We start from the raw sequence: 24,920 nt of genomic DNA, 5'->3' as shown, positions 1-24,920 counted from the left end.
ACTTTGGTTGATGCTCTAAAACATTCAAGGAAGAAGAGTACAACAAGAGGAAGACTGAAGAAGAAGCTCAAGTAGCGGAAGACCCCTAATGCTCCATCTAGAGGAGTAGAGTAATGTGAACTAGACGATGAAGAAGAAGAGCACATGGCTCCTGGGGTTAAATGGTTTGTTCTACTGCTAGCGGGAATTATTGTGTTACTTATGCTTATTTTCTAGTCTCGTTTTACAATTTCAAGTTAACTGATACTTTTTTTTTATATCTACATCTTCTTCTATACCAAAAACGTTTTTATCGACTACTATTGAAGTGGTGTCGGTCAAAAATAACGTTCGATGTAAACACATCAAAGTTTGAATGTTCGATGGTACTGATGCGTTCTGATGCTATTATAGCTGTTTTTTTTCTATTGCAACACATTAAACCCCGTTTTCATAGGCAAAAAGAAAATAAATAAAACTGAAGAGATGTACAAGTTATGGACAAAGTTATGACAATTGTCAATTGAGAAGCTTGGACGAATGTCATTTAAGTTTTCATCATACAAAAATGGTACTGTATGTCTTTTTCTTAAATCGAAACGATTTTGTATATCTTTCGACGAAGTTTATTGAACTGTTAACAAGAACCAAATTAAAGCAAAGATTCTTAGCCAGCAAGGTTCTGCTGGGGTTTATGTCCTTGTCTTGAGTGGTTAAAGGCTTAAAAACCAGAGTTGATTTTTGATCATCTCTACTTGTTTGTACAGAAACTGAGGTTGCTCGTAAACTGTGGGTTGTGTATATTATTATTTTTTTGACCTTATTGTGTATATTATTTATGGTGGCCAAATACTTGATTGGATCGGATACTTGAGAGTATTAGAGAATCACACTAATTTCTCGAACTTACTAGCTTTAACTTGTGTATCTGGTCCAATGTGTTCAGAAAGATTAAAATATTACTTAACATATAGAGGAAGGAGCAAATGAAACACAAAATTTGTTTTTGTTATGAGAGACAGAAGTAAATAAGATTGAGGGGGAATCTCTTCACTAGGCTTTGTTGGCAGGCTTCTTCTTGGTGATGTTTTTCTTAGGTTTCAGCTTGTCTGATCTTCCTGACTTCTTCTTTTCCTTCTTGTCGTTGTACATGTTTATCGCCTAAATCACATTTTTATTATAATGGATTAACATAATCATCTCACATACAAACATCATGAGGCAAAAGACCAAAACCAGAGAGGATAGCTGAAAAGTTTTTTTTTTTTTTTTACCTTGCCAACATTGAGGATCTCATGCGAATGCTTCGAGAAGATTTTGCTAAGTACTTTATTTGTCTGTTCTTTTTCCTCGTCAACCACCCCATACTTTGGCACAACCGGTAAATACTGCAAACAAACAAAAAACACACAAATCAGAAAACACTATAACTCGTCGACAAATTGACTAAAGTAAAGGACTTGATCGCTGAATTACTTGGTGATGTTTGCCTTGCTTCTTAGGAGGTTTTTCTCCAGGCAACTTTTTATCGAATTTTCCACCACTAGCGGTTGAAGTAGCGGCTAAACCTGCTACGTCTCCAAGTGCCTCTTTCCCAATTTTCTTTGGCTGAGCTTTGGTGCCTGATATGGGCAATGCGGTTGCAGCAAGTTGGACATGGCTGCAAATGATGTATAATTGAATCTTCAGTCATCAAAACCATGAAACATGTGGTATGATACTATCGTGTAAGCTATCTCGGGCAAGGAAAACATTCGCAATACCAAGTTGTTATACCTCGGTAAAGCACCAGCTTTAGCAGCTGTCTTCAAATTCTGTAGTCTGTTCTTTTCTTGCTTTCCAACTCTCTTCTTTTTATCATCCAGTCTCTTAGCAAAAGGATCTTCTCCTGGTTCTGCAGTTATCCAAAAATAATAAGTAGAAAAAAAATACAACTTGTAATGCAACTCCATATCCTTGTCGTCAAAAAATCAAAGAGACTAAAAATGTATTTGCCACAGTAATTGCTTATACACTTTTTTAAGAAACTAACAACATAATCTAGGTAATGAAAGAGCAAAAGATAATAAAGTTTTATTCACGAGACCTACCATCTGTTGCCTTTGCCTCAATAATGGGGATATCATTATCATCGTTAACACGGTCATAACCATGACGACGCTTAAACTGATCGGTTTGTTCGTCGTATACAATCTTGTCCTTCTTGCGCTTCTGTATACCTAAGAAGCATAACCAAAAACAATATGGAACAACATAAACATTATTATCATGAAAGTATAGAACAAAGAGGTCTTCGACCCATCAAATCTGAGGAAAAACTCAAGCATGCAATCATTGAAACAAATTATCAGTCAGCTTTACCTTTCTTAAGAGCAAATTCCTCCCACTTTGTAGGAGGCTTAGGCCTCGGCAGCTGGAAAAAAGGAGAAGATTAGCATGCTTATATAGTAGATTCAAAAGATAAGTGATGAGCAAAATATGAACACTCTTGTGAGATGCTAGATCTGTTGTTCAGTTTTCTGGAAAGGGTCATACAAGAATCACTTGTTTGCATTTCAAACCGGTATCCATTTCAAAAACTTCCAAAACCCATACTATCAAAACATCCATAGCTAATGATAGTATCTCACAAAGTAGGAGATAATGAAGAATAAAAGGAGTGCCTTACATGTTTCTCTCTTGGAAGTTTGGTTGTAGGCGGAGGCAACTGGACAAGGGGACCATCACTAGTTTCAGTAGATGGAAAGTTGAAAAGACTATCAGCTATCGCCTGAACAAGTTTGGTTCCCTCCGTAATGCACTCCTTCACAAGCTCCTCCCTATAATAAATTGGAGAAACAGTACTCAACAATAGATATAGAACAAAACTCTCAACAGAAACAAGTAAGTCCGCATTGTTCCCTAATTACAGAAGATTATAACTGAGAAAGATTTTCAACTGCCAAAACAATTAACACTGAAAGTGGTGGCTGAACAAAGACACAGCCTTTTGATGTGACTCATGGTTTAGGACATAATAAGACTACATATCTCACTCTTGTACTTTAGTAATTGATATTTAGAGAGACTACAATGGCTTATGTTCGTCTGGCAGACCATTCTTTGATTGCTGGCTAATTTCACTAATCTATACCCATTTTTAGCCAGCAAAAAGAAACAAGTTCACAATAACATCACAAGACCTTATAGACACTTTCTAGTTTCTAGCTCCAGAAGGCAGGGAACCCAAAAAAAAAAAAAAAGAAGCTTTTGCTATTAATTACTCTTACGGAAAATGCATACTTTACTTCTCTTCATTCGAAAAAAAAAATTACAAGCAGATAAGAGCATAAACCCACGTCAAATCAAGATATAACACAATCATAAAACAGAGAAAAACAAATCAAGCCGCCGCCGCCGAAGAACTCAACACGAGCTTCACGAAGATAAGACTAGAGAGAAGAGAAAGACGAACCTTGTAGAAGGAGCAGAAGGGAAACGGTGATTTGGATTGAAAGCCAGAAGATTTCCGACATCGACCTGGTATATTTGGTCTGTCTCCGTGTCCATGTCTTCCCGTCGCAGTGTTTGGAATTGAGAGAGTGGAGGAAGAAAGTTTTTAGGGTTTTGCGATATTTTGAGTTAAACTTTTTTCTCTCTCCCAAGTTTAAATATCAAAAAAAAAAAGAATTGCCTTTGGTTTATCCACAATTTAAACTTGGTTTAAATATTTTTTTGGTTTATCTGGCTTGGTTTGAATCCACTAAATTCGGTTACTGAGTTTGGTTTCGAATTTTTCGATTTTCAACTAATGAAACTAGCCTAAATGAAACAAATCAATTCATAGAAAAAATTAGTTTCAGTTCTTGTTTTATATATTTTTGTTTTTAATCTGGATTTTCTAGTTAAATTCACACACCCATATATTAATGTCTCAAAGTGGGTTAAATACCTATCTTCCCATAGTTTTTTTTCTATAAAGGATTTTCATATTAAATGTAGAAAAAGTATTACAAAGATATGGCTTCATCACATTGTTTAAGAAATTTGATTAGAACAAATTGGAGACAAACATACAACAAAGTTGAAGATGCTATAGAGAGTGGAGTAGAGCTAACAAGAGAATAAACTTTCTAGTGTTTCTACATGGCTACATCCTATTATGTTGTTCCACGGCCACATCATTCACCATGGGCATGTTACCATTTACCAAGACCACTAACCATAGTCCATTCCATTCTTAAACTTGTGAATAGGCCAAATTTCCAGTAGTTTAAACAATGAGCATTTTTGCGCAATTGTTGTTTTGTTTAATTGAGAGTATGCCGTTAAATTAGACATTTGCAACTCAAAAAGTGGCATCAAAGTACAAGGTTTCGCATGATCGTTGATTGGTTGAAGCATTAAGAGAAAAAAAATCTACTAAAAACATACTAAAAATAGGAATGTGAAGATCTTCGAACATGAAACCAACATACAAGAAATAATTAAGAGATTGGACGAAAAATGATACTTTAGTCTCTGTAATAAAAAATGTATAAGCTTAACTTCAGATGTTTTGGTTATTTATGGTTATGATTGATCATACATCCAAATCTACTAACGAATCCATATGAAATGAATGTAAAAACAATAATTATTTAAAGGAGTTAAAAATATTTGATAGAATTCATTTTAATTTTCTATTAAGTGTAGTGAGAAATGCGACTGAAGATCATTCCCAATTTAAGTAAACATAAACATTCAATTTGTTTTGAAGATTTGATACATATCAATTTTTATCATCAAAATACTAAAATTAGTCACTATAGTTGAAGTTTAAAAAAGAAAATTAAAATATTGATGTGTATGAAATATTTTTATTAAAAATATAACGTTTTGATATAAGAAATGTTGAAGCTTTTATTCTTAAAACATAATTTGATATAAATAATATTTTGGCAGCAGTGTCCAATATGTGAATTTTTGTGTGTTTGATATACTATGAACCTTTTATCCTTAACTCGCGTTTGGTCGAACTCGAGAGACCAAAAAACAATCTCTGAGTTGGTTTGATGTAAACTCGGTTTATACAGTACACCAAACCAAATTCGAATTGTTCAGCTAATTTTTCTTTTAAAACAAAAATGAATTCCCTTAGTATTGACTAATTTTTAATACTTGATCTGAAGATTGTACAAATGATATGGTACTTTACTTACGCTAATGACAAGTTCACATGTAGGATCGAGAGAGATCGTGTATTGGCCGTCTGATTCGGATCCAACGGCCATAAATGCACCAAGAAGATGCTGAAAACGAATTTTCCGCTGGTGCTTTTGCCGACCGGCTTGAGATCCGGAAAGTGTTTGGAATGTATCCACGTGGTAGCATTTGAGAGGAGGATGATGTATGTGGTTAGTGTTTACGTATCCAATTATATTGGCGGCAAATCTAAGGTTTGGTCCACATGATACAAATTAATTCAGTGTTTAACTTCTTTTTTTATTCCTAATTAAATCAAAATAGCTGAAACATGAACACTTAAAGAAAATGTAATGATAGCAGAGTAAGTTGGAATTTGTTTTTCCATATAAAATGAAACAAAAAAAAAACAATTAAGGGGAAACGAGCGGCATGTGTGGCGTGGCACATGTGTCGTGCTACGTGAGGTAATGGTAAATAGAACTGTCGAAGATGATGTAACAATAAAAATAATTTAGTGGGTAGTGCCCTTTAAAGTTTTATTGATTTTTAAAACTATAATATAGAATGTATGTGCTGAGAGTTTTCTCCTTTTTTATATATATAAAAGATGTAAGAGATTATGTTCTCGCGACTATAATGTTGTATGAATAGCAACAATATGAATGTGGAACATTATATAACCTGGTAATATTTTTTCATTTGTGATGAGAAATGTCACATACTCCGTGAATAAGGTGATTGTAATACAATGATTTTTGTAAATAGTTAGTGAAGGTAATTAAAAAAATTGGTTTGAGCATATACGGTATAACCAAATGTCCTTTATTTCGTTTTCGGTGGAGCTTGGTTCAGAAGAAAACCGGACACCCTAGCTTTTATAGAAAACAAATCAAAATCAAATGTTCGTATTTCCATAAATAAAAAGGTGTAATTAACGGAAAACAAATAAATAAGGAAAGGCTCATAAAACATACATATGAGTATATATATATACATACATACATACGAAACAGAGATCAGAGAGAGCTTCGACGCCTCTCACAGCTTCGCCGAACATCACGGTGGCTAATACAGAAAAACAAAAAAAAAAACCATAACATGGCCAACCACTAACCCTCAAAAAACAATATTAACCAACAAAAAAAAAAAACCAACACTCTCTCTCTCTCTCCCTCTCTCTCTAAAAATACAACCTTTAATTTTTTTGGCGCTTTTCCGAGATTGATTTTGCTTCTCAGGCGGCGATATGTCGGCGGCCGGCGCTAGCACTTTGGCCGTTGCACCAATCACTGCCGGACCCACCACCACACGCCGCCGTGTCGGAGATTCCCTTGAAACCGCCACCACCTCCGAACGACCATCCATTTCCTCCGATTACTGCAACAACATAGTCAACATCTCCGTCTCGCCGGATTTAGACGACGGCGATGTCATTGGACAAAGCGGCGCGTGTTCCTCACCTTCCTCGATGGGTTCCTCGTCTAGCGGATCCCATTATCACCACGATCATCATTACCACCACCCGACGATTCGGTACCTTGTCCTCCGTAAGCTAAAATTGCCGTTTCTCTGCGACGGTGGATTCTGTTTTGGGAGAAACGTTGGCCGTCGGATCTTGGCTCTTCTCATGGTTCTCGTCGTCGCGTCGCTCTTTCTCAGAGTCTCTCTCTTGAGTGGGCGCGTCGTTGACCACGCGCACCGGAGGGATTTGAACGAGCTCGTCGTCGTTAGGACGCTTCACGAAGATTGGTCCATGGCTCAACGCGCAATGACGGAGAACGTTGCTTTTGAGAAGCTTCCCGTGAGTCGTTTTCTTCTTTGCATTGACAATTTTTACTTTCCCGAGAAAAAAAATGATAAATTTAGGATTTTTCTGATCGATGACCAATCGATGAACACCCCCAAATCTTCAAAGTTTCGTCATTTGACCAATCAATTGCCTTGTGATCAGTTTTTTTTAATCACTGCGAGATAGATTTTACTCTGTTATTTTTTTCCCTAGAATATTAGAATGGAACAAAGTTTTGAGTTTTTTCTGATCAAAACCCAATTTTTTCCTCTGTTTCTTCATGTCGTTGATCAAAGGTCGAGTTTTTGAACAAGTCGTTCCTTTCGTTTTCTCGGGAAAATTCTATTAGGAAAAAGTGGGGTAGAGTTCGTAGGATACAACGTGGAATTCTCGGAATATCTCTGTTGATTGCGTCACTATTAGATCAAATTAACTAATCGGTAACGGTTTTACCAATCATATACGTTTGCATTTTCTGAGAAAGGAATTTGACGAGGAATAGTCAAATGGGAATCGAGCAGCCTTTGTTTGGTGTGGATCACCACTTTTCAATATAGCTCTCATTGACCTTACATTATTAGTATTATCGAAACCGACGTTTTATTGAATATATTCATTCGAAAAGGCCTGAGATTTTGTCTCTTTGTGACGCATCCTGTGAATTGGTGACCCTTTGATTATTGAAGAAGACTTAAAAGGGAAGATCTTTGATGTTTCACTCCTTTGGGGTTTTGCAAATGTTTAGTAATCTTTTAAATTCCAAACAATGCATTTATTGTTGGGATGACTATCAATTTATGAACTTTTGAATAGATTTAGCTTTGTTTAAGTTACAATTTAGTCTCACAGATTAAATGTGAACTAAATCTGTTACCGCAACGTATGAAGCCAAAATCATTAATTTTTGTTTGACTAGACTTTCTGATGATTTGGCGACGTTTTGTTTTTACAGATTCCAGAAATATGGCAGAAACCTGAAAGCGGTTATTATCGCCAGTGTGCTTCACGTCCCAAGAATCGTTCAAGTAAGCCTGTTAGCTTGCATTTTTCAGGTTCTTTAAACAATAGTTGCAGTTTCTGAAATGTGTCTGGTTCAGGGCTGCGTAGGAAAACCAACGGTTATCTTCTAGTACACGCGAATGGCGGATTGAATCAGATGAGAACTGGAGTGAGTTTTCATGTTCAAGTGTTTGTTTTACATAGATTTGATCTCTTGTTTTCTGACCTTTCTTCTATTGATTTTTAAATTCAATGCAGATATGTGACATGGTTGCTGCAGCAAAGATTATGAATGCGACTCTTGTTCTTCCACTCCTCGACCACGAATCATTCTGGACTGACCCAAGGTTTTATCTTATTTACTTACTCTCTACGCAAACAAGATATTTCCTCAAGAAAAGAAGTGGAATTTGAAGAGACATTCTTTGTTATTTGCAGTACTTTCAAAGATATTTTTGACTGGAGACACTTCATGAACGTATTGAAAGATGACGTTGACATTGTTGAGTACTTGCCTCCACGGTATGCAGCCATGAGACCTCTCCTCAAGGCTCCTGTTTCTTGGTCCAAGGTCTGTGCTTTGTTTCCACCATTTTACCAAACGGACTTTTGTTAGCGGCTTTTGTGGTTAAAAAAGTCCTCTGCTTTTAATGCAGGCTAGTTACTACAGAAACGAGATGCTACCACTTTTGAAAAAGCACAAGGTGATAAAGTTTACACACACCGATTCACGCTTGGCCAACAATGGCTTGCCACCATCAATCCAACGGCTGAGATGCCGTGCTAATTACCAGGCTTTAGGTTACTCCAAGGAGATTAAAGATTTTGGAGAAGTTCTTGTTAACCGGTTACGAAACAATAGTGAGCCTTTCATTGCTCTGCACTTGAGGTAGAGTTGATATTTCTTTCTTTTTTTTGCATCACTTCTTTTCATTTTTTGGTGACATTGAAAAGATTCAAGTATTTGCCATGCAGATACGAGAAAGACATGCTTGCCTTTACAGGCTGCAGCCACAACCTAACAGCTGGAGAAGCTGAAGAGCTGAGAATCATGAGGTACAATGTTAAACACTGGAAAGAGAAAGAGATTGACAGCAGAGAGAGACGGATCCAAGGAGGTTGCCCGATGTCTCCACGAGAAGCAGCCATATTTCTAAAGGCAATGGGGTATCCATCTTCCACGACTGTGTACATAGTTGCCGGTGAAATCTATGGAGGAAACAGCATGGATGCTTTCCGAGAAGAGTACCCAAACGTCTTCTCTCATTCCACTTTAGCAACTGAAGAAGAGTTAGAGCCCTTTAAGCCATACCAAAACCGCTTGGCTGCGTTGGATTACATTGTTGCACTCGAAAGCGACGTTTTTGTGTACACTTATGATGGTAATATGGCAAAAGCGGTACAAGGGCACAGGAGGTTTGAAGGGTTTAAGAAGACTATCAATCCTGACAGGTTTGAGACTTTTGAGTCATTACTGCATTTGCTGTTTTGGATCCTCTCTCTCTCTCTATCTCTTTACTTTTTTTATATTACTGAGATGATGATTTTGTCTTGTGAATTGGCAGGTTGAATTTTGTTAGACTGATAGATCATTTAGACGATGGTGTGATGTCTTGGGGTGAGTTTTCTTCAGAGGTGAAGAGATTACATGGAGACAGGATTGGAGCGCCTTATGAGAGACTGCCCGGTGAGTTCCCTCGGCTAGAGGAGAATTTCTATGCAAACCCACAACCAGATTGCATCTGTAACAAGTCTCAGCCTGAGCAACTCTTGAAATCAAGTGTAAGAACAGAGTCTAATAGATGGAAGGAGAGTGCCTAAAGATAGATGAAAACACAATACTGAACAGACAACACAGTGATTAAACTACTTTGTAGCCTTCTTGTACAATATAGGAAAGAAGAAGATGATTTTCTTGGAAGATCCACACACAAATCTGTAGAATTGATTCACACTATACATGAGCATCAAAGATATATAGCATTTTTTTGTTATGTTTGTGTCTGATTATAAATACCGAGATGAGTGATCCTTGTCAAGCATCATGATTTGTGTTATTTTTGTTATTGGGGTCCAAATCCAATCATCACATTGTTTTTAATTAGTGACCTCGAATATTCATTGTATATTGGAGTACGGATTATACTACAACATACAACCACGATCACCCCTTCAAGTTGTTAAGTTTTATTTTCTTTCATAGTGCTCTTCATCAAGAAGATTCTCAAGCTTCTATGTTTATACCGGGTCCTCACACGAATTTCTTCTAACCGGGTCGAAGAAACCCGGTTCTGGTTTATTCACATTAGCTAAAAGAGTTAGTAGTTTAAAGTAAACAAATGTGAGAGATAAAAATCATATTGCAGGCTTCGTGATCCTCGTTCCACATTCGATTCTCAACGCCGTCGATTTCGAATTACCTGTAAGTACTTTTTTCTCCTCCTTCTTCCTCTTCTTCTCTCTCTCCGCCGGTATTTTCTCTCTCCAGCTGCTAGTTCCCGGCGGGATGATTTTTCCGGGGACACAGCGGGAATTTGCACTCTGTTCTTGATTCAACCCTCCATTTTCTGGCCTTGTATTTGAAAAAAATCGATCTTTTACTTTTGAATTATGGCTGCGAGATTTGGGGTTTGTTTCTTTAGGAAGATCAATCAATCAATCAATCAGTTCGCTTGAATTTGACCTGAAATCTTGGATCTTTGATGAAATCGTAGTTAGGATTTTATGTGAGCCAATTAATCTATCTATTTTGACCGGATTTGGATTTCTCAAGTTTCTGCATTTAATTATCATTTGTTTTGAGAAAGTAAATCCATTGATAAATGGAATTTGCATCGAATCTGGATTTCTCTAGTTTCTGCATCTAACTATCATTTGTTTTGAGAAAGTAGTAAATCCATTGTTTAATGGAAACTGTATTATCGGTTTCTGCAGTTACTGAGGCCAGGATTCTAATAAGCCTTGAGCTAAACGTCAAGTTTCCTTTACTCGGTATGCATTTGCTCCCTTATAACGTTTTTTCACATTTCTCTTAGCCTGATCGCTATTCGTGGAGAATTCGTCATGTTAAAAAATAGCATCATAGGCTGATCTATACTGTCTTCCCTCATATTGGCTGCTTCAGCTACTGAGAATTAGGATCCAATCTTTTGATCCAATTATGATGGTTTACCTTCAGAAAATGAGAAAACCATTTTTAGTGTTGTTAGCTTCTTCTTACTATTTTGGAGATGCGTATGTGATTCTATTGCCTGAAGAGGTTGTTTGCAAGACAACACTGAAAAAAAAAAAACAGTTTTGTCGTTCCAAACTCCAAATACAGAGGCTTATTATACCTTTATAGTATAGTACTACAATCGGTTAGTGTTCATTCATGTATCATTCATGTTTCATGGCTTATACTCGATCACTCAAATAGAGGATTATTACAAGTGGATTCAATTCCATTTGAATAGATAAACTGTGTATGTATGTTTCCCACTCTATAAGCATGATTCTTGATCGTTCTCAAATCTTGGTGTGTCACAGAGAAATAATCATGGGCTTCTGGACACTGATGGAAGGATTGCTGCTATTCGCAAACGCACTTGCTATACTCAACGAAGACCGTTTTCTAGCTCCCAAAGGATGGACACTCGCAGAGCTCCACCAAACCGGCAAAAGAAACTCTCTCAAAGGCCAAATCATTGGTCTCATCCACGCTTGCCAGTACATGAGGCTTCCTCTCATGCTCTTTAACTTAATAGTCATCGTCTTTAAGCTTTTCTCTGGTTAAAATGCAAATTCGAAATAATTCAATCCAAACACTTCTACAACTTTCTTTTTTGACCCTTGTCAGAATAAGCACTTTGTTGTTGATCCATCCATGTTCATTCTCTAGAATTTAAATCATCAAAAGCTTGCATTGTATACATTATTCTTCTGTTACTTTTAACTACAAAACACAAAGTGGAAAAGAAAAGAAAAAAACAAGTTCTTGAGACCAAAAGCTATAAACTTTGGGATACAGTTTCTATCATTCAACAGGAATCATAACTTCGTTGGTCCTGAACGGAGGTAGAGTCCATGGCGGATTAAACCTAGCAAGGACGAAATCTCCGGTGATCTTAAACCCGTCTCTCTCGAGATCACTAGTCAGCTTCTTCACCTTCTCACTCACAACACTCTCTCCCGCCCTACCACTGAAAGTAACCACGCCGTACTTTCTCCCTCCTTCCTCCCTAATCACCACCCTCGCATCCGTCGGACGCGGCGCCTCCTCCGCCTTCTTGTACATCGCCGGCAACAGAAACTGGATCGTCACCATCTTCTTCTTCCCTCCTTCACCTCCTCCTCCTTCCTTGGTCACAACCGGAGAAGTCATCTCGATCTTCTCCCCCTCTTTTGTGATCACCGGAGCTGTCATCGCGATCTTCTCTCCTTCCTTCGTGATCACCGGAGCTGTCATCGCGATCGTCTCCGGCTTCTCGTTCTCCGGTTTCCCGAACACGCCTATGTACTTAGCCAAGACTTGAAATCCGCCGTCTTTGTCGCCTTTGAATTCCGACGGATCGTAAGTGAGCTCCGCCGCAACGGCCGGTGGATATTCACGGACTTCATAACCGTCGCCGGATTTGGTCACCGTGTATTTGGGAGTCTCGACAGCGATTTTACCAAAAACCATTCCCATTATGTAAGTTTTGCCAAAGACTATTCCCATAGGATTACTATTTATTAGTTTCGTTTTTGTCGTTGCTAAACGCAATTGTGTGGTGAGCATTTGATAAAAGGTAATGTGTATGTAAAAATATATTTCAGTATTCTTATAGACGAAGATATCGATTATCGATAGAAACTCAAATCGGATTTTGGCTTTTTTGGTGGAAAAATCAAAGTTGTGATTAGTTGCTTGATGACCAAAATTTACAGAAGCAGCTTGACACGTTTCTTGTTTCTGTGGTTCAGAGCATTCCTACGTTACTCATCATTCTTGCGGAGGTTCTGGCTCCACGACGATGCTTTTACCTCATGCTCGGTGGTTTTAAAAAACGGCACGTGTGTTTTAGAGATTTCAAACAAAACGGCACGCAGTTAGTGTCTTTAAGGTTATTGTGTCCTTTGCGTCGATACGGATTAATATATTTTCGTTACCAAACAGCGGGTAGGGTTTTAGTTTTTTTTGTTTGTTCTGTTCTCGGCGGCTCTTATATAAATATTTCTCGAGCCTCAGATTCTGAAAATACGTACGGTGGTTTGACCAATTATTTCGTCTGATTTTTACTAGATTAAGCTAGTTTTGATACAGAGAGTTTTCTGTGTTTTTTTTTCTTGGCTGTGTTATTGGTTGAGCATCGGTGATGAATCCATGAAAAATTGTTATCCTTGCACTTTGATTGCTAGTGAAGAAAAAAATGGGGTGTTAATTCTGAGATGCTTTTTCCTCTTTTATTTTTCGTGATTTATGATACTCGAATGCTCGGATTTGCTTTTCGTGTTCTTGTATGGATTTGGATCGATGATGTCTTAGTTAATTATACTGCGTTATCTATCTGCAAATCTCCTATATGGGTTTGAAGATAAAACCATTGAAAAACCTGAGATCCAATTTGTTTTGTGTTACTTTTCTGATCAATAGTTTTTGGTTGATGTTAGAGTCAGATCGATGATGTCATATGAAAAACTGCGTTATCTATCTTAAAATCTCCGAAATAGGAGTTGCAGAAAGCTAAACAGAAAACGCTGAGATCTGTTATCCTAATTCAACCGATTAGAATATGATTATGGCTTGATTTTATTTTGGTTTTCATTCGACTTAATATAACTCTGTTAAGTGTGATCGCATATACTTCATAGCTTGATTTCTAATTTCCGCCATGTCTGACCCATTTCTTCTTGCTTATTGTTAAACTGACGACATATTCATAAAAGATAAAAAGGAGATATACACTAGATCAAAAAACTAGCTGGACTGCTGCGATTGGCAACTTTGATGTGAAATTGTGAAAACACAAATTGTAGATAAACTAGTAACAACAAAGCAAATGATCTTCCGTTTCCAAAAAAAAATATATGATCAGAATGGTACATAATTTAGGGTAAAATTGTAAAAAGATGGGAAAAATGTAAAAGGAAACTGATGTCAAAAAAAAAATGTAAAAGGAAACATGTATTGGTGTATCAATTTAGCTGGAGGCAAGGCTTCAGCTCCAAGAAAAAATACAACATTTGATAACGATTTTTTTGTTTACTTTAATTATATACTAGGGGCTGATTTATATTAACCAAAATAAGCTACATATCCATATTTCGGTGAATAATTGCTAATCCGAGAATTTGGTTACACTGAAAATGTGTTGAATTAGCTACTACGACGAGACTATCCCTATTAAGTTTTTGTCATTAACAATAGCAAAAGTAAAACGAACAAGTTCTTTTGAAATAATGGATATAAAAAATGTGCAAAACACATTCCTAGACAGAGGTAGAGGCATAATCCAACGATTAAAAGATACAGTGATATAAGTAGAAGAAAACCAGCCCTAACCCAACGGTCCAAATAGCAAGCGCCAAAATCTTGAACCGAGCGGTTAAGTGAATAAATATGGGTTTCCAAATTCTAACCTTTTAACAAAAATTTGGGTTTACCGCCAGAACCAGACGCAAAATATCCCCCGGCAAAATCGAATTAAACCGTTCTAAAGGGCTCGAAAAATCTCCCGCTCATTTTTGTGCCTCTTTCTAATCATCTTCTCTCTTTTCCTGATTTCACCATCTTCCCAATTTGTTCTTTTCTTCTTTCCTTCCCTTCACAGTCGTGTATCTTAGCCGGAGAAATGGTGAGGTCGAATAGATCTAAGCTTGCAGAGCGTATAGGCAAGGGTAAAGTTACTCCGATGCAGGTCGCTTACCTCGTCGATCGATACCTTTGCGATAATCGCTTCTTAGAGACCCGATCCATCTTCAGATCTGAAGCTTCTTCTCTCATCTCCAAATCCCCTGTTCGTGAAGTACGCACCTGTAAATTTTCTTTTTTAATTTTCCCAATTTCAAATTTTCTGTGGTTTTTCTCATAGATTTCCCCCTTTTCGATTTCTTAGGTTCCGCACAGTTTGATACCTCTGGTTGATATTTTGAACGAATACATAAGCCTCAAGGAGCAGAAAGTTGTGGTGGATCAGGAGAAAGCGAGACTGGATCAGGAGAAAACTCGGGTTCAGAATCTATTACACGGGATGCAGAATGTGATGAACGCTTACAACTCCACCGCCGTCGCTCCTCCTCCGGCGATCCCGTCAGCATCTCCGGCGGCTATGCAAGTGGTTGTCTCTACTTCTCAACCTAGCAACTTAGGCGTCTCTCCTGCAGGTGCGTTTAATTCATACTAGGACTGAATTGGAATGCTTATTATGTTAGTTTATGTTGACAATGATTGCCAAATGCTCTGATTTTGGAGATTGAAGCTACTTTGAGGTGCTTTATTTTCTGCAATGAGACATATAAAGTTTCTTATTTTGTTCCAAAGTTAATATACTTGGTTTGGTTGATTTGTTTCCAGAGAAATTTCGTTGGAAAGATGATCTAGAACCTGATTTTGCTTGATGTATGTGGATTTTTTTTTCTAATGGAGCTAATTATATGTTCTTATTTCTAGGCGGCACACCTAATCTTATGCAAGCAACATTGCCAGGCAACAAAAGAGTTGGGAATTTCACAGTACCCTCTAGCAGCCAATCTATAACCAAAAAGCGAAAGAGCCCTGAGGTTTCTGTAGAAGCTCCTCCTTCTGTATCTAGGAAAGGTGACTTCTTTAAGTGATTCATTTGATGTGATACCTTTAAGTCTCCATTACCCTTTAAACGTGTTTAATGACTTCTTTTCTTTATTCCAGGGATGAAAAAGATCACACTAGCTGATAAGAACATCAACTACTTGACATTTGGAGCATCATCGGAGACGCAAACGCCGGTGAACAACTGTGTAGCTAACGGTTCATCTGATCTTACATCAAGTGTGGCAAAGTGTTTGTTCAACAGATCAGACATGTCACCTCCGAGCAATTCATCTATTCTGAGGACACCACAAAAGCAAGTATCTCCTCAGAGCGATAGATCTACCACTCCCCGGCAAGAAGTTACTCCTACAAAGTGCACAATTGTTACCAAGGAGAGAATCACAGTCAGTCCTAACAAACAAATTGGTTCTTATACAGTGGAAAGGAGCCATATGGTTTCTTCTTTTTCTCCGGTCAAGTCTAATCTGAAGATGTCTAGTAAAAGAGATCATGTGAAAGGAAGGCTCAACTTCGATGACACTGAAGCCACAATGCAATTAGATGCACCTGCCACTGAAGATTTGGTCTCAAGTTCCTCTTCTGGCTCTGAAGCAGACACTGATTTGTTTGACATAGATTTTTCCAATATAGATCTTCTGAGTGAAAACTTTCCGTTCGGGGAGCTCCTTGTCGATTTCGATCTTGGTTGTGAAGGAATGCCTGACCCTTGCCTCCCACAATCCTCAAAATTTCACATAGAGAATGCTTCAGGGTATGTATTCTTCTCTTTGGCTTGATAACCATTTTAAAATAATATCAAACTTATCAGATACAATTCTGAATCGCAGGTCATCTCCTGAATCAATGAACGGGAACCTAGTGCCTGACCAGGTCGTATCAGAGTATACCTCAACAGTTACAGAAATGATTCAAGGAAAAGACATAAACACACAAGGTGGGTTTAGTTTCATTCTTCACTTAAATACTGTAGATATATAATGCTATAGCTGTTTTAACTGATAGTCTTACTGTTTCAATATGCAGGATCCGACTCCATGACTACTGTAAAGTCCAGAACAAAATGCCTAAGAATCTTAAGTCCTGGTAATTGCTCGTTCTCACTGTGACATATAACCATACAACAGATAGATCTCATCATGTCCTAACTCTCAATTTTTCTTCTATCTTCAGCCAAGAGCTGCAGGCCAAGAAATCACAATTGACTGATTTGATCTACACTTAAAAAACTCCCAAAATGAAAAATGCATATCCTCTGAGTTGGCCTAACCACGCTTCTAGATATTAACGTAGATCACAATTTGTGGGACTGCAATCCTTCATTCCTTTGCTTGGCTCCTAAATAGTTCTATTTATATGTAAGTTACCAATATAAAGTAATTTCAGTTTACCACCAAAACTATTTGAATCAACTACTTCTCCGTTCTTCATGGCTTCAGTGTAAAGCAGAAACCTTTGATGTATTTTTTGTATTTAAAGATGTAATTTTCTAATTTCAAGAGATTCATATGCTATGGCTTATAATACAAGTGATCAAGTATTAACGGTGAATAGGTATCGCTCATATTGGTGTTTGAGTATATTGACACTAACAGCTGAACACACAAAAATTTTACATGCCACAAAAATAACCCAATCGGTAGGCTTTGTAAAGGACAATTTTTTGGGCCTAGCCGTGGCTAGTAGGATAACGTTATCCAACAAAAGATGATTACATGTAGAATAAGAAACTGGAAAATGTACAAAATAGCATAAATGCTTCTCCTGAACAATTAGAGACAAATGAAGGAAAACTTGAACCCAAGTTTGTCCATGATTACTAATGAACATTACTTTGATTATTATTATTTTAATTATTTTAAAATGTTCACCTGAATTGGGTCACCGACTCACCAGCCAAATGTTTCTGCTGAACAAAACTTAACATTTAGAATATGTCCAGCCAACTGTATCTTTCAAATTTTGTTTAACAATAAAAAAGGGGACCCATAAAAAAATCCATAGATGACAGAAAAAAAGAAGAAGATACGTCCAGTTTCTGGTTTTGTATAAACAACTTTTCCACTTTGAATATGAAACTGTTGAGACTGAGCAACTACTTGTGATGTCCCTTTCGATGTTCATTAATTAACGAACAAACAATAAAGAGTCAAACAAAAGAAAAGGAAAAAGAAATTGAGCAGTATATATATACACATATATATGCACTCGTACGAGGTGATCCAAATTAATTAATCTTCATGCGTCCTAGTTTACAAAACTGTACGTAAATTTCTATATTCTAATTAAATCCAAATAACTATGCAAATAATTTTCTTTTACAGATAAAAATCGACGATATTATAATTCGAGTAACCTCTTTGAAAACTACATTAACAACTTGGCACAATATGCCACAATCGATAATTAGACTATTCATTATCTGCCTAAATTCATTAACCATGATATAATATTATTTTATTTATTTTTATTTCGAATCTAATGCATCTCTTAGGCGCACCATAATTTTCAGATACTAGCATGTGTTAATGTTATTATATTAAATGTGAACAATATCTAGCGCCAAACGTTAAACGAGCGATGATCTAGCCTAAAATGTTTATTGGAACTTAGACAGTTTTAGGTGATATAGGTATTCTATTTATAGGATAACAATAATATATGGTAATTTTAAACAATATACAGTATATATGAAGTTACAACTTATAAATTTAATTAGTTATATTTTATACTAATGAATAATCGCACTAAGACAAACTTTGACAAAAAAAAGCTACACTAAGACAAACCTAAAAGTATATTAAACTGATGATTTATTAATGATATGGTGTAGAAACATCTAGGATCGTCTAAGACCATTTAAATTGGCTAGAACTGTCTAAAATCGTCTAACTCCGTTAGATAACAAAAACACCTAATCTCAACACATAAGATATAATCATCATAGTTTACGATCGTCTAGCATCTACATACCGCTTAAGCAGCGTGTTTTTAGAACACTTAATATGGATAACAAATCGTCAGAACTTCATACTTTTAGTTAGTTCCGAGATAAGATAATGAACTTATTCAAAATACATGTCGACATTTTGATAGAAGAAAATTCCAAATATAAGATTCATATGAAACAAGAATAAGTATGTCTTGTCCATAAGAACCAGACCCACCAACTTGATAAACTGTTGTTTTCTTATTATTATTATTTTCCCGTCAAAATTCGTTTTTACTCTTTTTGTTTCTTTCGTTCTTTTATTCCTTTGCTGTCCATGGTGGTTCAACATTTTGACGTGGAAAATGAGATTCCTATATCTTTTTAGTTTTAATTTGTATGGCTTTAAGAATAAATAGATATTCTTTGCTTGTTTGGCATATCTTTCTTACTCATAAAAGAAAAAATTAATCTTATTTTTAAATCTGTTTTCTTGGCTACTAACATTCCCTAATAGTATAGCTTTTGTTGTTATTGATGTTCCACTGATAACTTCATAAAAGATAAGTGGTATTATATGACTTCCATAAGGTTCTGTTAAATCCAGTTGTGAATAATGATACGACAAAATGGATTGTATATGCAGATGACGTTGAGATTAATGTACTTATTATTAACATTAAAACATAATCCAACTTAGACTCCTAATAACAAGTCCAATAAAAGAGGACTCAAAACCGAGAGTACATACCCAATTTTTAACCGTAGTTTTTACCATTGTACAAAGATAAAACAAATCCGGGCCGTAATTAAATTGGTCGGAGGCGGGAATTGGTCAAAAGTAAAATCCAAAACTGGAAATGTTATTTTGACATAACTACCCCTATTTATTTCTATTTATGCTTGTTTCTCAACAACAATGAAGGAGCGAATCGGCTTTTTCACTATACAAACCATGAAAATTCACTTTTATAGAGTAGAGTAAACAACAAATTCAGATAATCCAGCGATCGCACAATATGAGCCGTTGGATACGTTATTGAAAGTCTAATATCGCAGTCGCTTAGACGTTGTTGTAGCCATCGAACGAACAGAATCTCTACTCTGAACTAAAAATCCCTTAATTTGGTACACAAGCACAGATAGAAACTTGTTCCCTTTTATTTTCTCTCTTTAACCTGTCACAATTCTTTTTTTAATTATTAATATATTCTTGATCCCGAACAATATCTTCTTCTTCTTTAATAGTATAGTTTCACTTTCACTCTGTTCTCTCAAGCTTGTTCCTGCTCCACCACTACTCACTCCTATAATTTCGTAACTCAAAGTTACTATTTTTAATTTCTTTAGTCGTTAACAAGAATCACCAAATCCACCAAAACCCATTTCCTTAAAATCCCTTCATATTCTATTACAGTGGCATCAACCAAAACAAAACAAAACAAAAAATCTTCGAATTAGTAAATGACAGAGGTCGATTTAGAACAAGGAGCGGCGTACGGATATCACCACCGGCGGTCGTTCGGCGGGAGTGACGTCAGCGTATATTACTCAGACGGAGAAGATGTGACGTCATGCTACTCTTACTTCGACTCGACGAATGGAGGATCGTACGAATACGAAGGAGGAGAGTCGAGGAAAGTGTCGTCGGTGATGAGTGCGTCGGAGATTGATGATGATGATGATGATGCGACGGCGCCGCCGGAGAAAGACTGCCGGATATGTCATATGGGAGTGGAAACGAGCGGTGGAGGTGCGATTGAGTTAGGGTGTTCGTGTAAGGACGATTTGTCTGTTGCTCATAGACAATGTGCTGAAACTTGGTTCAAGATCAAAGGCGACAAGTTAAGTAAACTACTTTTTTCTTCTCTCTCTTTATCTATTTCGTTTCTGGTTTAAGTGGTTTTATTTTTATTGAGTTCTTAATTACTTTTAAGAAAAAATAATCTTGAATCTTCCAGTTATGTAGTTTTTAGGTTGCGTGATCAAGAGTCTTGTTAGGATACTTAGGTTTTTATTGAGTTCTTAATTACTTGTCTGCAGTGAATTACGGGTTTATTGATCTTGAACTACTTTTATTGATTTCTTTAATTTTTTTTTTTTTGTGAAACTCTCTATTGACTTCTTCTTTAATGACTAGTTCTTCAAGAAATAAAAATTGAAATCAAGAGTTTGAACCCATATTTTTCACCATTTTTACTTTTAGTCATGAGCCAAATTAAGGACGTAATGTTCTTTTTAATGGATATTTATTATATGCACATGTTGTCGACTAAAAAATTTTAAACACGAGATTGTTAAACACGATAGCAAGATTGACATATTTTTTTTGATTGAAACAGAATCTGCGAGATTTGCCAATCGGTAGCCCGAAACGTGGCCGGTGCGAACGAAATGGTAATGTTAACGGTGGAGGAGAGAGACGTGAGAAACGGTGAGGAAACGGCGGCGGTAAGAGGCGGAGGAGCAACAACGGCGATAGAGAACAGGTGGCAGCCGCAGAGAATGGTGAATATAGTGTTAGCTTGTATGGTCTTTGGCTTCTTCATATCATGGCTCTTCCATTTCCATGTTTCATCTTCTTCATGAACCCAATACTCTCTCTCTCTCTATATATATATTGCTCTTTGCAATCAAACAACAAATTTTACCAGATACATCAGATGAATTATTGATTCATTGTACATAATAATTTAAAGAAACAAAAAACACATATGCTCTTGCAACCAATTTTCTTGTTTTTGTTTTTGAGGGAAACAGCATACGCATAAAATCGTCTCAAAGATCAAACACTAGTAACAAACAAAATTTGACATAAAAAGAAAAACAACGTGATTAAACAATAATATGATTCACTTTGGAATATAAGGAACTGGGAAAATGTACATATTTTAGCCCCCCTTCTCTTCTCTCTGACTGTTCCTTTTTTTCTCTGGAACAATAGCCCATGAACAAAAATTTACCCCACTTACAGAATTTAAGTCCAGATTCGAGAAATCATGGAAACGGAAAAGACCACACAAGTCTTCATGACGCCATTGGTTTTGCTGTTTTCATAAATAGATTAGATTGCTCCAAGTCCAGTACCACTTTCATGCGCCATTCATTGAGTTATCAGTGTGAACTCCGTTGCTGTCTATCTTCCCATTCACCTGAGCCCTTGGCCTCTAAAACAGGACACAGAGAAAGAGAATAAGATAAGGTCAAATAATAAAAATTGGTTCAGGCTGAGAAGGAGAAGAAAACACATTCAGATGCTTACCCAATCTGCAGGATCAACACCGTTCCCATTCAACAGCTTGTGGCTCTCTTTCGAGATTACCGGGAGTAACACTGTTGTCCGATCTGGTAATTCTGTTTTGTATAGACATTTAAAAAAAGATGTGAGAACCAAGTCTCTGCAAAAATTAGACAAAACAAAAGTGTTTCATAAGGGTTTTCTGAGATCAAACCTGGTAATTTCTTGTCTAAACAGAACACCACCAGATTCACAGTATACCTAAACAGGGAAAGAATCAAAACAACAAGTCAATATATATCTCTCTACTCAGAGGAATTTTGTTGAAGTAAAAAACTTTTGCGTGATAGTAAAGCATACCACGCAACAACAACATCGACACTGTAATGTTTACGGGAGGCAATGATCAAAAGGCTCTGCACGAAAGCAATGAGCCACCCAAACAGCTTTATGAACCTGAGACATTTAGTATGAAAAGAAGAGTGATGCAGAGATGTCATTTTCAAAGTGGTATTGCCTAAAGAGTTTATGAAGTTTTTTTTAACCTTTTAGTGCCGTATTTCTGGTAAGTGAGGACAAAGACTAGCGTGAATATCATATGCGATGAGAAAATCAGATCTCCACATCCGTACATCACCCCATGAGCTGATGAGATCACAGACATCACATGAGAACAGAAGCAAACAAAGAAAATGCGTCTGAATGGGAAAGAAAGAAATTTGTAGACTCACGGTTGATCTCCAGCACCTCAAGAGCGCTTTTGGGCCATGGCAACCTGGAAACTTTAGAGCCCTGTCGTAAAAGTGGGCAAAATTAAGCTTAACAGATCAGATACAACATGAGAGCTTGTGTAAGGATCTCAGTTGCTTTACCTCGCGACAGTGATAGTTTGGGCCAGGAAGCTGAGTCGAATAGAAAGTTATAACACGGAGAAACTGACAGGCCTGAAAACAAAAGCATCAGACAAACTTCAGGATTAACAAGACAACTCAGCAAACTTAAATTATAGTAATAAGTAAGGCAGGGCACTTACAACTAAGAATGCTAGAACTCTGCACCATATCAACACGGTGTATATCTTTTTGCTTTTCAGGATGAATGGATGGAAAGTCCACTGCAACAAAGGTTCAAAGGAGTATCAATATCAAAATATAATTATGTCATGGCTGCTCAACAAAAAGCTCTGCCAAAGTAAGATCTCAGCTATTACTAAGAACACATTATAAGCAAGAGAAACAAACCGTACATAATGAGGACACTATCAAGGTCAAAAGACTCACCAGGAAAAACGAAACAAAGACACTAGTGAACACGGTTTCACTTATGTAGCTTCTCTCTTGACCAAGCTCCTATACAATGGAAAACCAAAGCTATAAGACATCTATTCTGATCCGAGGAAGAGTATGCTCCGAACTGAGAAAATAGCTGAAATGAATGAGACAAACCGGAAGAAGAAAGAAGCCAAGATCCTGGAGAGTTGGTCCTGGGCGATGAATATAATGAACCCCTTTAGCAGCTAAACCATGAATGTACTGCACATAACAGATACATTCACACAGTGTCAAAACAACACACACCCAAGAGGCGAAAATCTACATTGTTGTAACCAAAAAGAACTAACACACAAAGACATCTCTTTTGTTGAGAAAACAATCCTACGAAGTACGAACACTTTTTCTGTTAGAAAGAAAAAAAAGGTGGGAGTTTTAATTGTTTAGCCAAAAGCACAAGCTTTCTCTCAAAAGTTACCATGTTTAACAAAACCATTCTCAGACTTCAATAAAAAGAAACAAGAGTCATGAATAACACTCGGCATAAGAAGTAACGATCCAAGTAGAATTTTTAATCTGAATCTGACGATAAATCATTTAAAACGACAACACCAAAAGCTCAAAATTTTTAAATCGGGAGTTAAAAGAGATTGAATCTCAAATACCAAAAGCTCTCAGTTAAATTGGAAAATGAGAATTTGAAGATGGGAACCTGACAGATAAGACCAGCCAGAAGGTATTTCCAGTTCTCGGCGAGAAGTCCAATCTCCGTCGTTATCTCAGAGCAAAATCTCTTCCATAGCTATTAAAAAAAAATTACAGAAAGTAAGGAATCAGCCAAAAATTTGAGAAACCTAGTAGCTGAATTAGGAGAAACGCGACGAACCTTGGAAGATTCACGACGAATGTAAAGCGTCATCTTATTCTTGTTTGTTGATCTTCCTCTTTTCGTGTGACAATCAGTTCCATACTACTTCAGAACCCAGCAAATTGGGTCACCATCATACCCCGAAACCAAACACTCAAACAAAAATTGAACCTTTTTTCTCAGTCCCGAGCTTCTCACCGGAAACAGGTCGGGTTTTTAACCGAACCCAAATTCGGGGTCAACGATCGAAACGGGTCAATCCAAGATCTGAGAAGAAGAAATGAGAGCGAGAGACGCAACGAAAAGAATTAAAAAAAAAAAAAAAGTAACAGAGAGATCGAAGACGAAAGTCTAAAGAAGATTAAAACTTTGTAAGTAGAAGAAAAGAGATTTCCTTTAGCAGAATCTGAGAAACGGAGCCCTAAGATTAAAAAGGCGAGTTCAACACGGAGAAACGGTTGAATTGAAAAAATAAATTAATAAAATTCAACACCGAGAAGAACTTAGGAATAAATTAGTATTTATTTATCAGTTTGATAGCTGTTATAAGCTTTTCATTTGAGACCAAATTTAGAGAGTGATTGGTAGGAATAGTAACTGCAAAATGTTTCTGTCAAAATTTGGTTGTAAATAGTTATGATTTATTCGTGTTGGCTATAAATTTAACTATTGATGAAAGCTTAATTGATCTACAACAATTGTCAAATTTTTAACGACAGATTGGAGTATTAATCTTAACTAAATAGTATATAAAGAAATTTCTTAATAAACTGGGAAATCTAGAAGATATATATCAACAATACGTTTCATCTTTCCCTTTCTTATGTTGAATCTAAGTTATTAAATTCAAAACAGGTACTTGCATTTCTGAACGTTTTTTTTCCTCTTTGTTTTAAATTTTAATTATTATAAA

The 24,920-nt window shown here is 36.6% G+C and overlaps 7 protein-coding genes and 3 non-coding genes across 11 annotated transcripts; 7 read left to right on the top strand and 3 right to left on the bottom strand.

The window, feature by feature from the left end:
• Nucleotides 1–864: 864 nt before the first annotated feature.
• Nucleotides 865–3,621, bottom strand: LOC18026772 (ribosome biogenesis regulatory protein homolog). The gene is made up of 8 exons (XM_006410936.2): nucleotides 3,434–3,621; nucleotides 2,648–2,798; nucleotides 2,341–2,392; nucleotides 2,070–2,198; nucleotides 1,756–1,873; nucleotides 1,456–1,639; nucleotides 1,254–1,367; nucleotides 865–1,140 (listed from the first exon to the last, which is right to left on the bottom strand). Exons 1-8 carry the CDS (start codon nucleotides 3,526–3,528, stop codon nucleotides 1,033–1,035), a joined length of 951 nt encoding a protein of 316 aa, XP_006410999.1. The 5' UTR covers nucleotides 3,529–3,621; the 3' UTR covers nucleotides 865–1,032.
• A 2,465-nt stretch (nucleotides 3,622–6,086) lies between these two features.
• On the top strand, nucleotides 6,087–10,002 carry LOC18026770 (O-fucosyltransferase 19). Its single transcript, XM_024148446.1, has 8 exons — nucleotides 6,087–6,946; nucleotides 7,887–7,959; nucleotides 8,032–8,102; nucleotides 8,192–8,280; nucleotides 8,372–8,504; nucleotides 8,590–8,822; nucleotides 8,909–9,385; nucleotides 9,499–10,002. The coding sequence occupies exons 1-8, from the start codon at nucleotides 6,392–6,394 to the stop codon at nucleotides 9,752–9,754; spliced, it is 1,887 nt and encodes a 628-aa protein (XP_024004214.1). The 5' UTR covers nucleotides 6,087–6,391; the 3' UTR covers nucleotides 9,755–10,002.
• Nucleotides 10,003–10,292: 290 nt separating this feature from the next.
• Nucleotides 10,293–11,905, top strand: LOC18026771 (protein transport protein yos1). Of its 2 annotated transcripts, none has more exons than XM_024148129.1 (3): nucleotides 10,293–10,355; nucleotides 10,868–10,924; nucleotides 11,462–11,905. In XM_024148129.1, the coding sequence occupies exon 3, from the start codon at nucleotides 11,472–11,474 to the stop codon at nucleotides 11,706–11,708; it is 237 nt and encodes a 78-aa protein (XP_024003897.1). In that variant the 5' UTR covers nucleotides 10,293–10,355; nucleotides 10,868–10,924; nucleotides 11,462–11,471; the 3' UTR covers nucleotides 11,709–11,905. The 2 variants fall into 2 exon arrangements, with proteins under 2 accessions (XP_024003897.1, XP_006410996.2); XM_006410933.2 differs by lacking the exon at nucleotides 10,293–10,355 and adding an exon at nucleotides 10,428–10,659.
• LOC18026769 (heme-binding-like protein At3g10130, chloroplastic) lies at nucleotides 11,791–12,703 on the bottom strand. Its single transcript, XM_006410934.2, has one exon. It carries the CDS (start codon nucleotides 12,690–12,692, stop codon nucleotides 11,949–11,951), a length of 744 nt encoding a protein of 247 aa, XP_006410997.1. The 5' UTR covers nucleotides 12,693–12,703; the 3' UTR covers nucleotides 11,791–11,948.
• A 554-nt stretch (nucleotides 12,704–13,257) lies between these two features.
• On the top strand, nucleotides 13,258–13,348 carry LOC112081768. Its single transcript, XR_002896689.1, has one exon. It is a non-coding gene; the product is annotated as a small nucleolar RNA snoR26 (small nucleolar RNA).
• A 70-nt stretch (nucleotides 13,349–13,418) lies between these two features.
• LOC112081769 lies at nucleotides 13,419–13,518 on the top strand. Its single transcript, XR_002896690.1, has one exon. It is a non-coding gene; the product is annotated as a small nucleolar RNA snoR27 (small nucleolar RNA).
• Nucleotides 13,519–13,565: 47 nt separating this feature from the next.
• On the top strand, nucleotides 13,566–13,663 carry LOC112081770. The gene has a single exon (XR_002896691.1). It is a non-coding gene; the product is annotated as a small nucleolar RNA snoR27 (small nucleolar RNA).
• A 1,071-nt stretch (nucleotides 13,664–14,734) lies between these two features.
• Nucleotides 14,735–17,131, top strand: LOC18026768. Its single transcript, XM_006410932.2, has 7 exons — nucleotides 14,735–14,919; nucleotides 15,010–15,277; nucleotides 15,564–15,710; nucleotides 15,801–16,455; nucleotides 16,532–16,638; nucleotides 16,728–16,787; nucleotides 16,875–17,131. The coding sequence occupies exons 1-7, from the start codon at nucleotides 14,746–14,748 to the stop codon at nucleotides 16,904–16,906; spliced, it is 1,443 nt and encodes a 480-aa protein (XP_006410995.1). The 5' UTR covers nucleotides 14,735–14,745; the 3' UTR covers nucleotides 16,907–17,131.
• A 2,963-nt stretch (nucleotides 17,132–20,094) lies between these two features.
• Nucleotides 20,095–21,354, top strand: LOC18026939. Its single transcript, XM_006410931.2, has 2 exons — nucleotides 20,095–20,474; nucleotides 20,973–21,354. Exons 1-2 carry the CDS (start codon nucleotides 20,095–20,097, stop codon nucleotides 21,217–21,219), a joined length of 627 nt encoding a protein of 208 aa, XP_006410994.1. The 3' UTR covers nucleotides 21,220–21,354.
• A 111-nt stretch (nucleotides 21,355–21,465) lies between these two features.
• LOC18026938 (phosphatidylinositol:ceramide inositolphosphotransferase 2) lies at nucleotides 21,466–24,469 on the bottom strand. Its single transcript, XM_006410930.2, has 12 exons — nucleotides 24,026–24,469; nucleotides 23,852–23,941; nucleotides 23,314–23,400; nucleotides 23,149–23,217; nucleotides 22,902–22,982; nucleotides 22,741–22,812; nucleotides 22,600–22,660; nucleotides 22,414–22,513; nucleotides 22,229–22,324; nucleotides 22,083–22,129; nucleotides 21,893–21,984; nucleotides 21,466–21,797 (listed from the first exon to the last, which is right to left on the bottom strand). The coding sequence occupies exons 1-12, from the start codon at nucleotides 24,056–24,058 to the stop codon at nucleotides 21,723–21,725; spliced, it is 903 nt and encodes a 300-aa protein (XP_006410993.1). The 5' UTR covers nucleotides 24,059–24,469; the 3' UTR covers nucleotides 21,466–21,722.
• Between the last annotated feature and the right edge of the window lie 451 nt (nucleotides 24,470–24,920).

Source organism: Eutrema salsugineum, unplaced genomic scaffold, assembly GCF_000478725.1.
Source record: "Eutrema salsugineum unplaced genomic scaffold, Eutsalg1_0 scaffold_10, whole genome shotgun sequence".
Classification (NCBI taxonomy): Eukaryota; Viridiplantae; Streptophyta; class Magnoliopsida; order Brassicales; family Brassicaceae; genus Eutrema; species Eutrema salsugineum.
The sequence above is the reverse complement of the archived record's forward strand: the minus strand, read 5'-3'. Positions and strand labels throughout refer to the sequence as shown.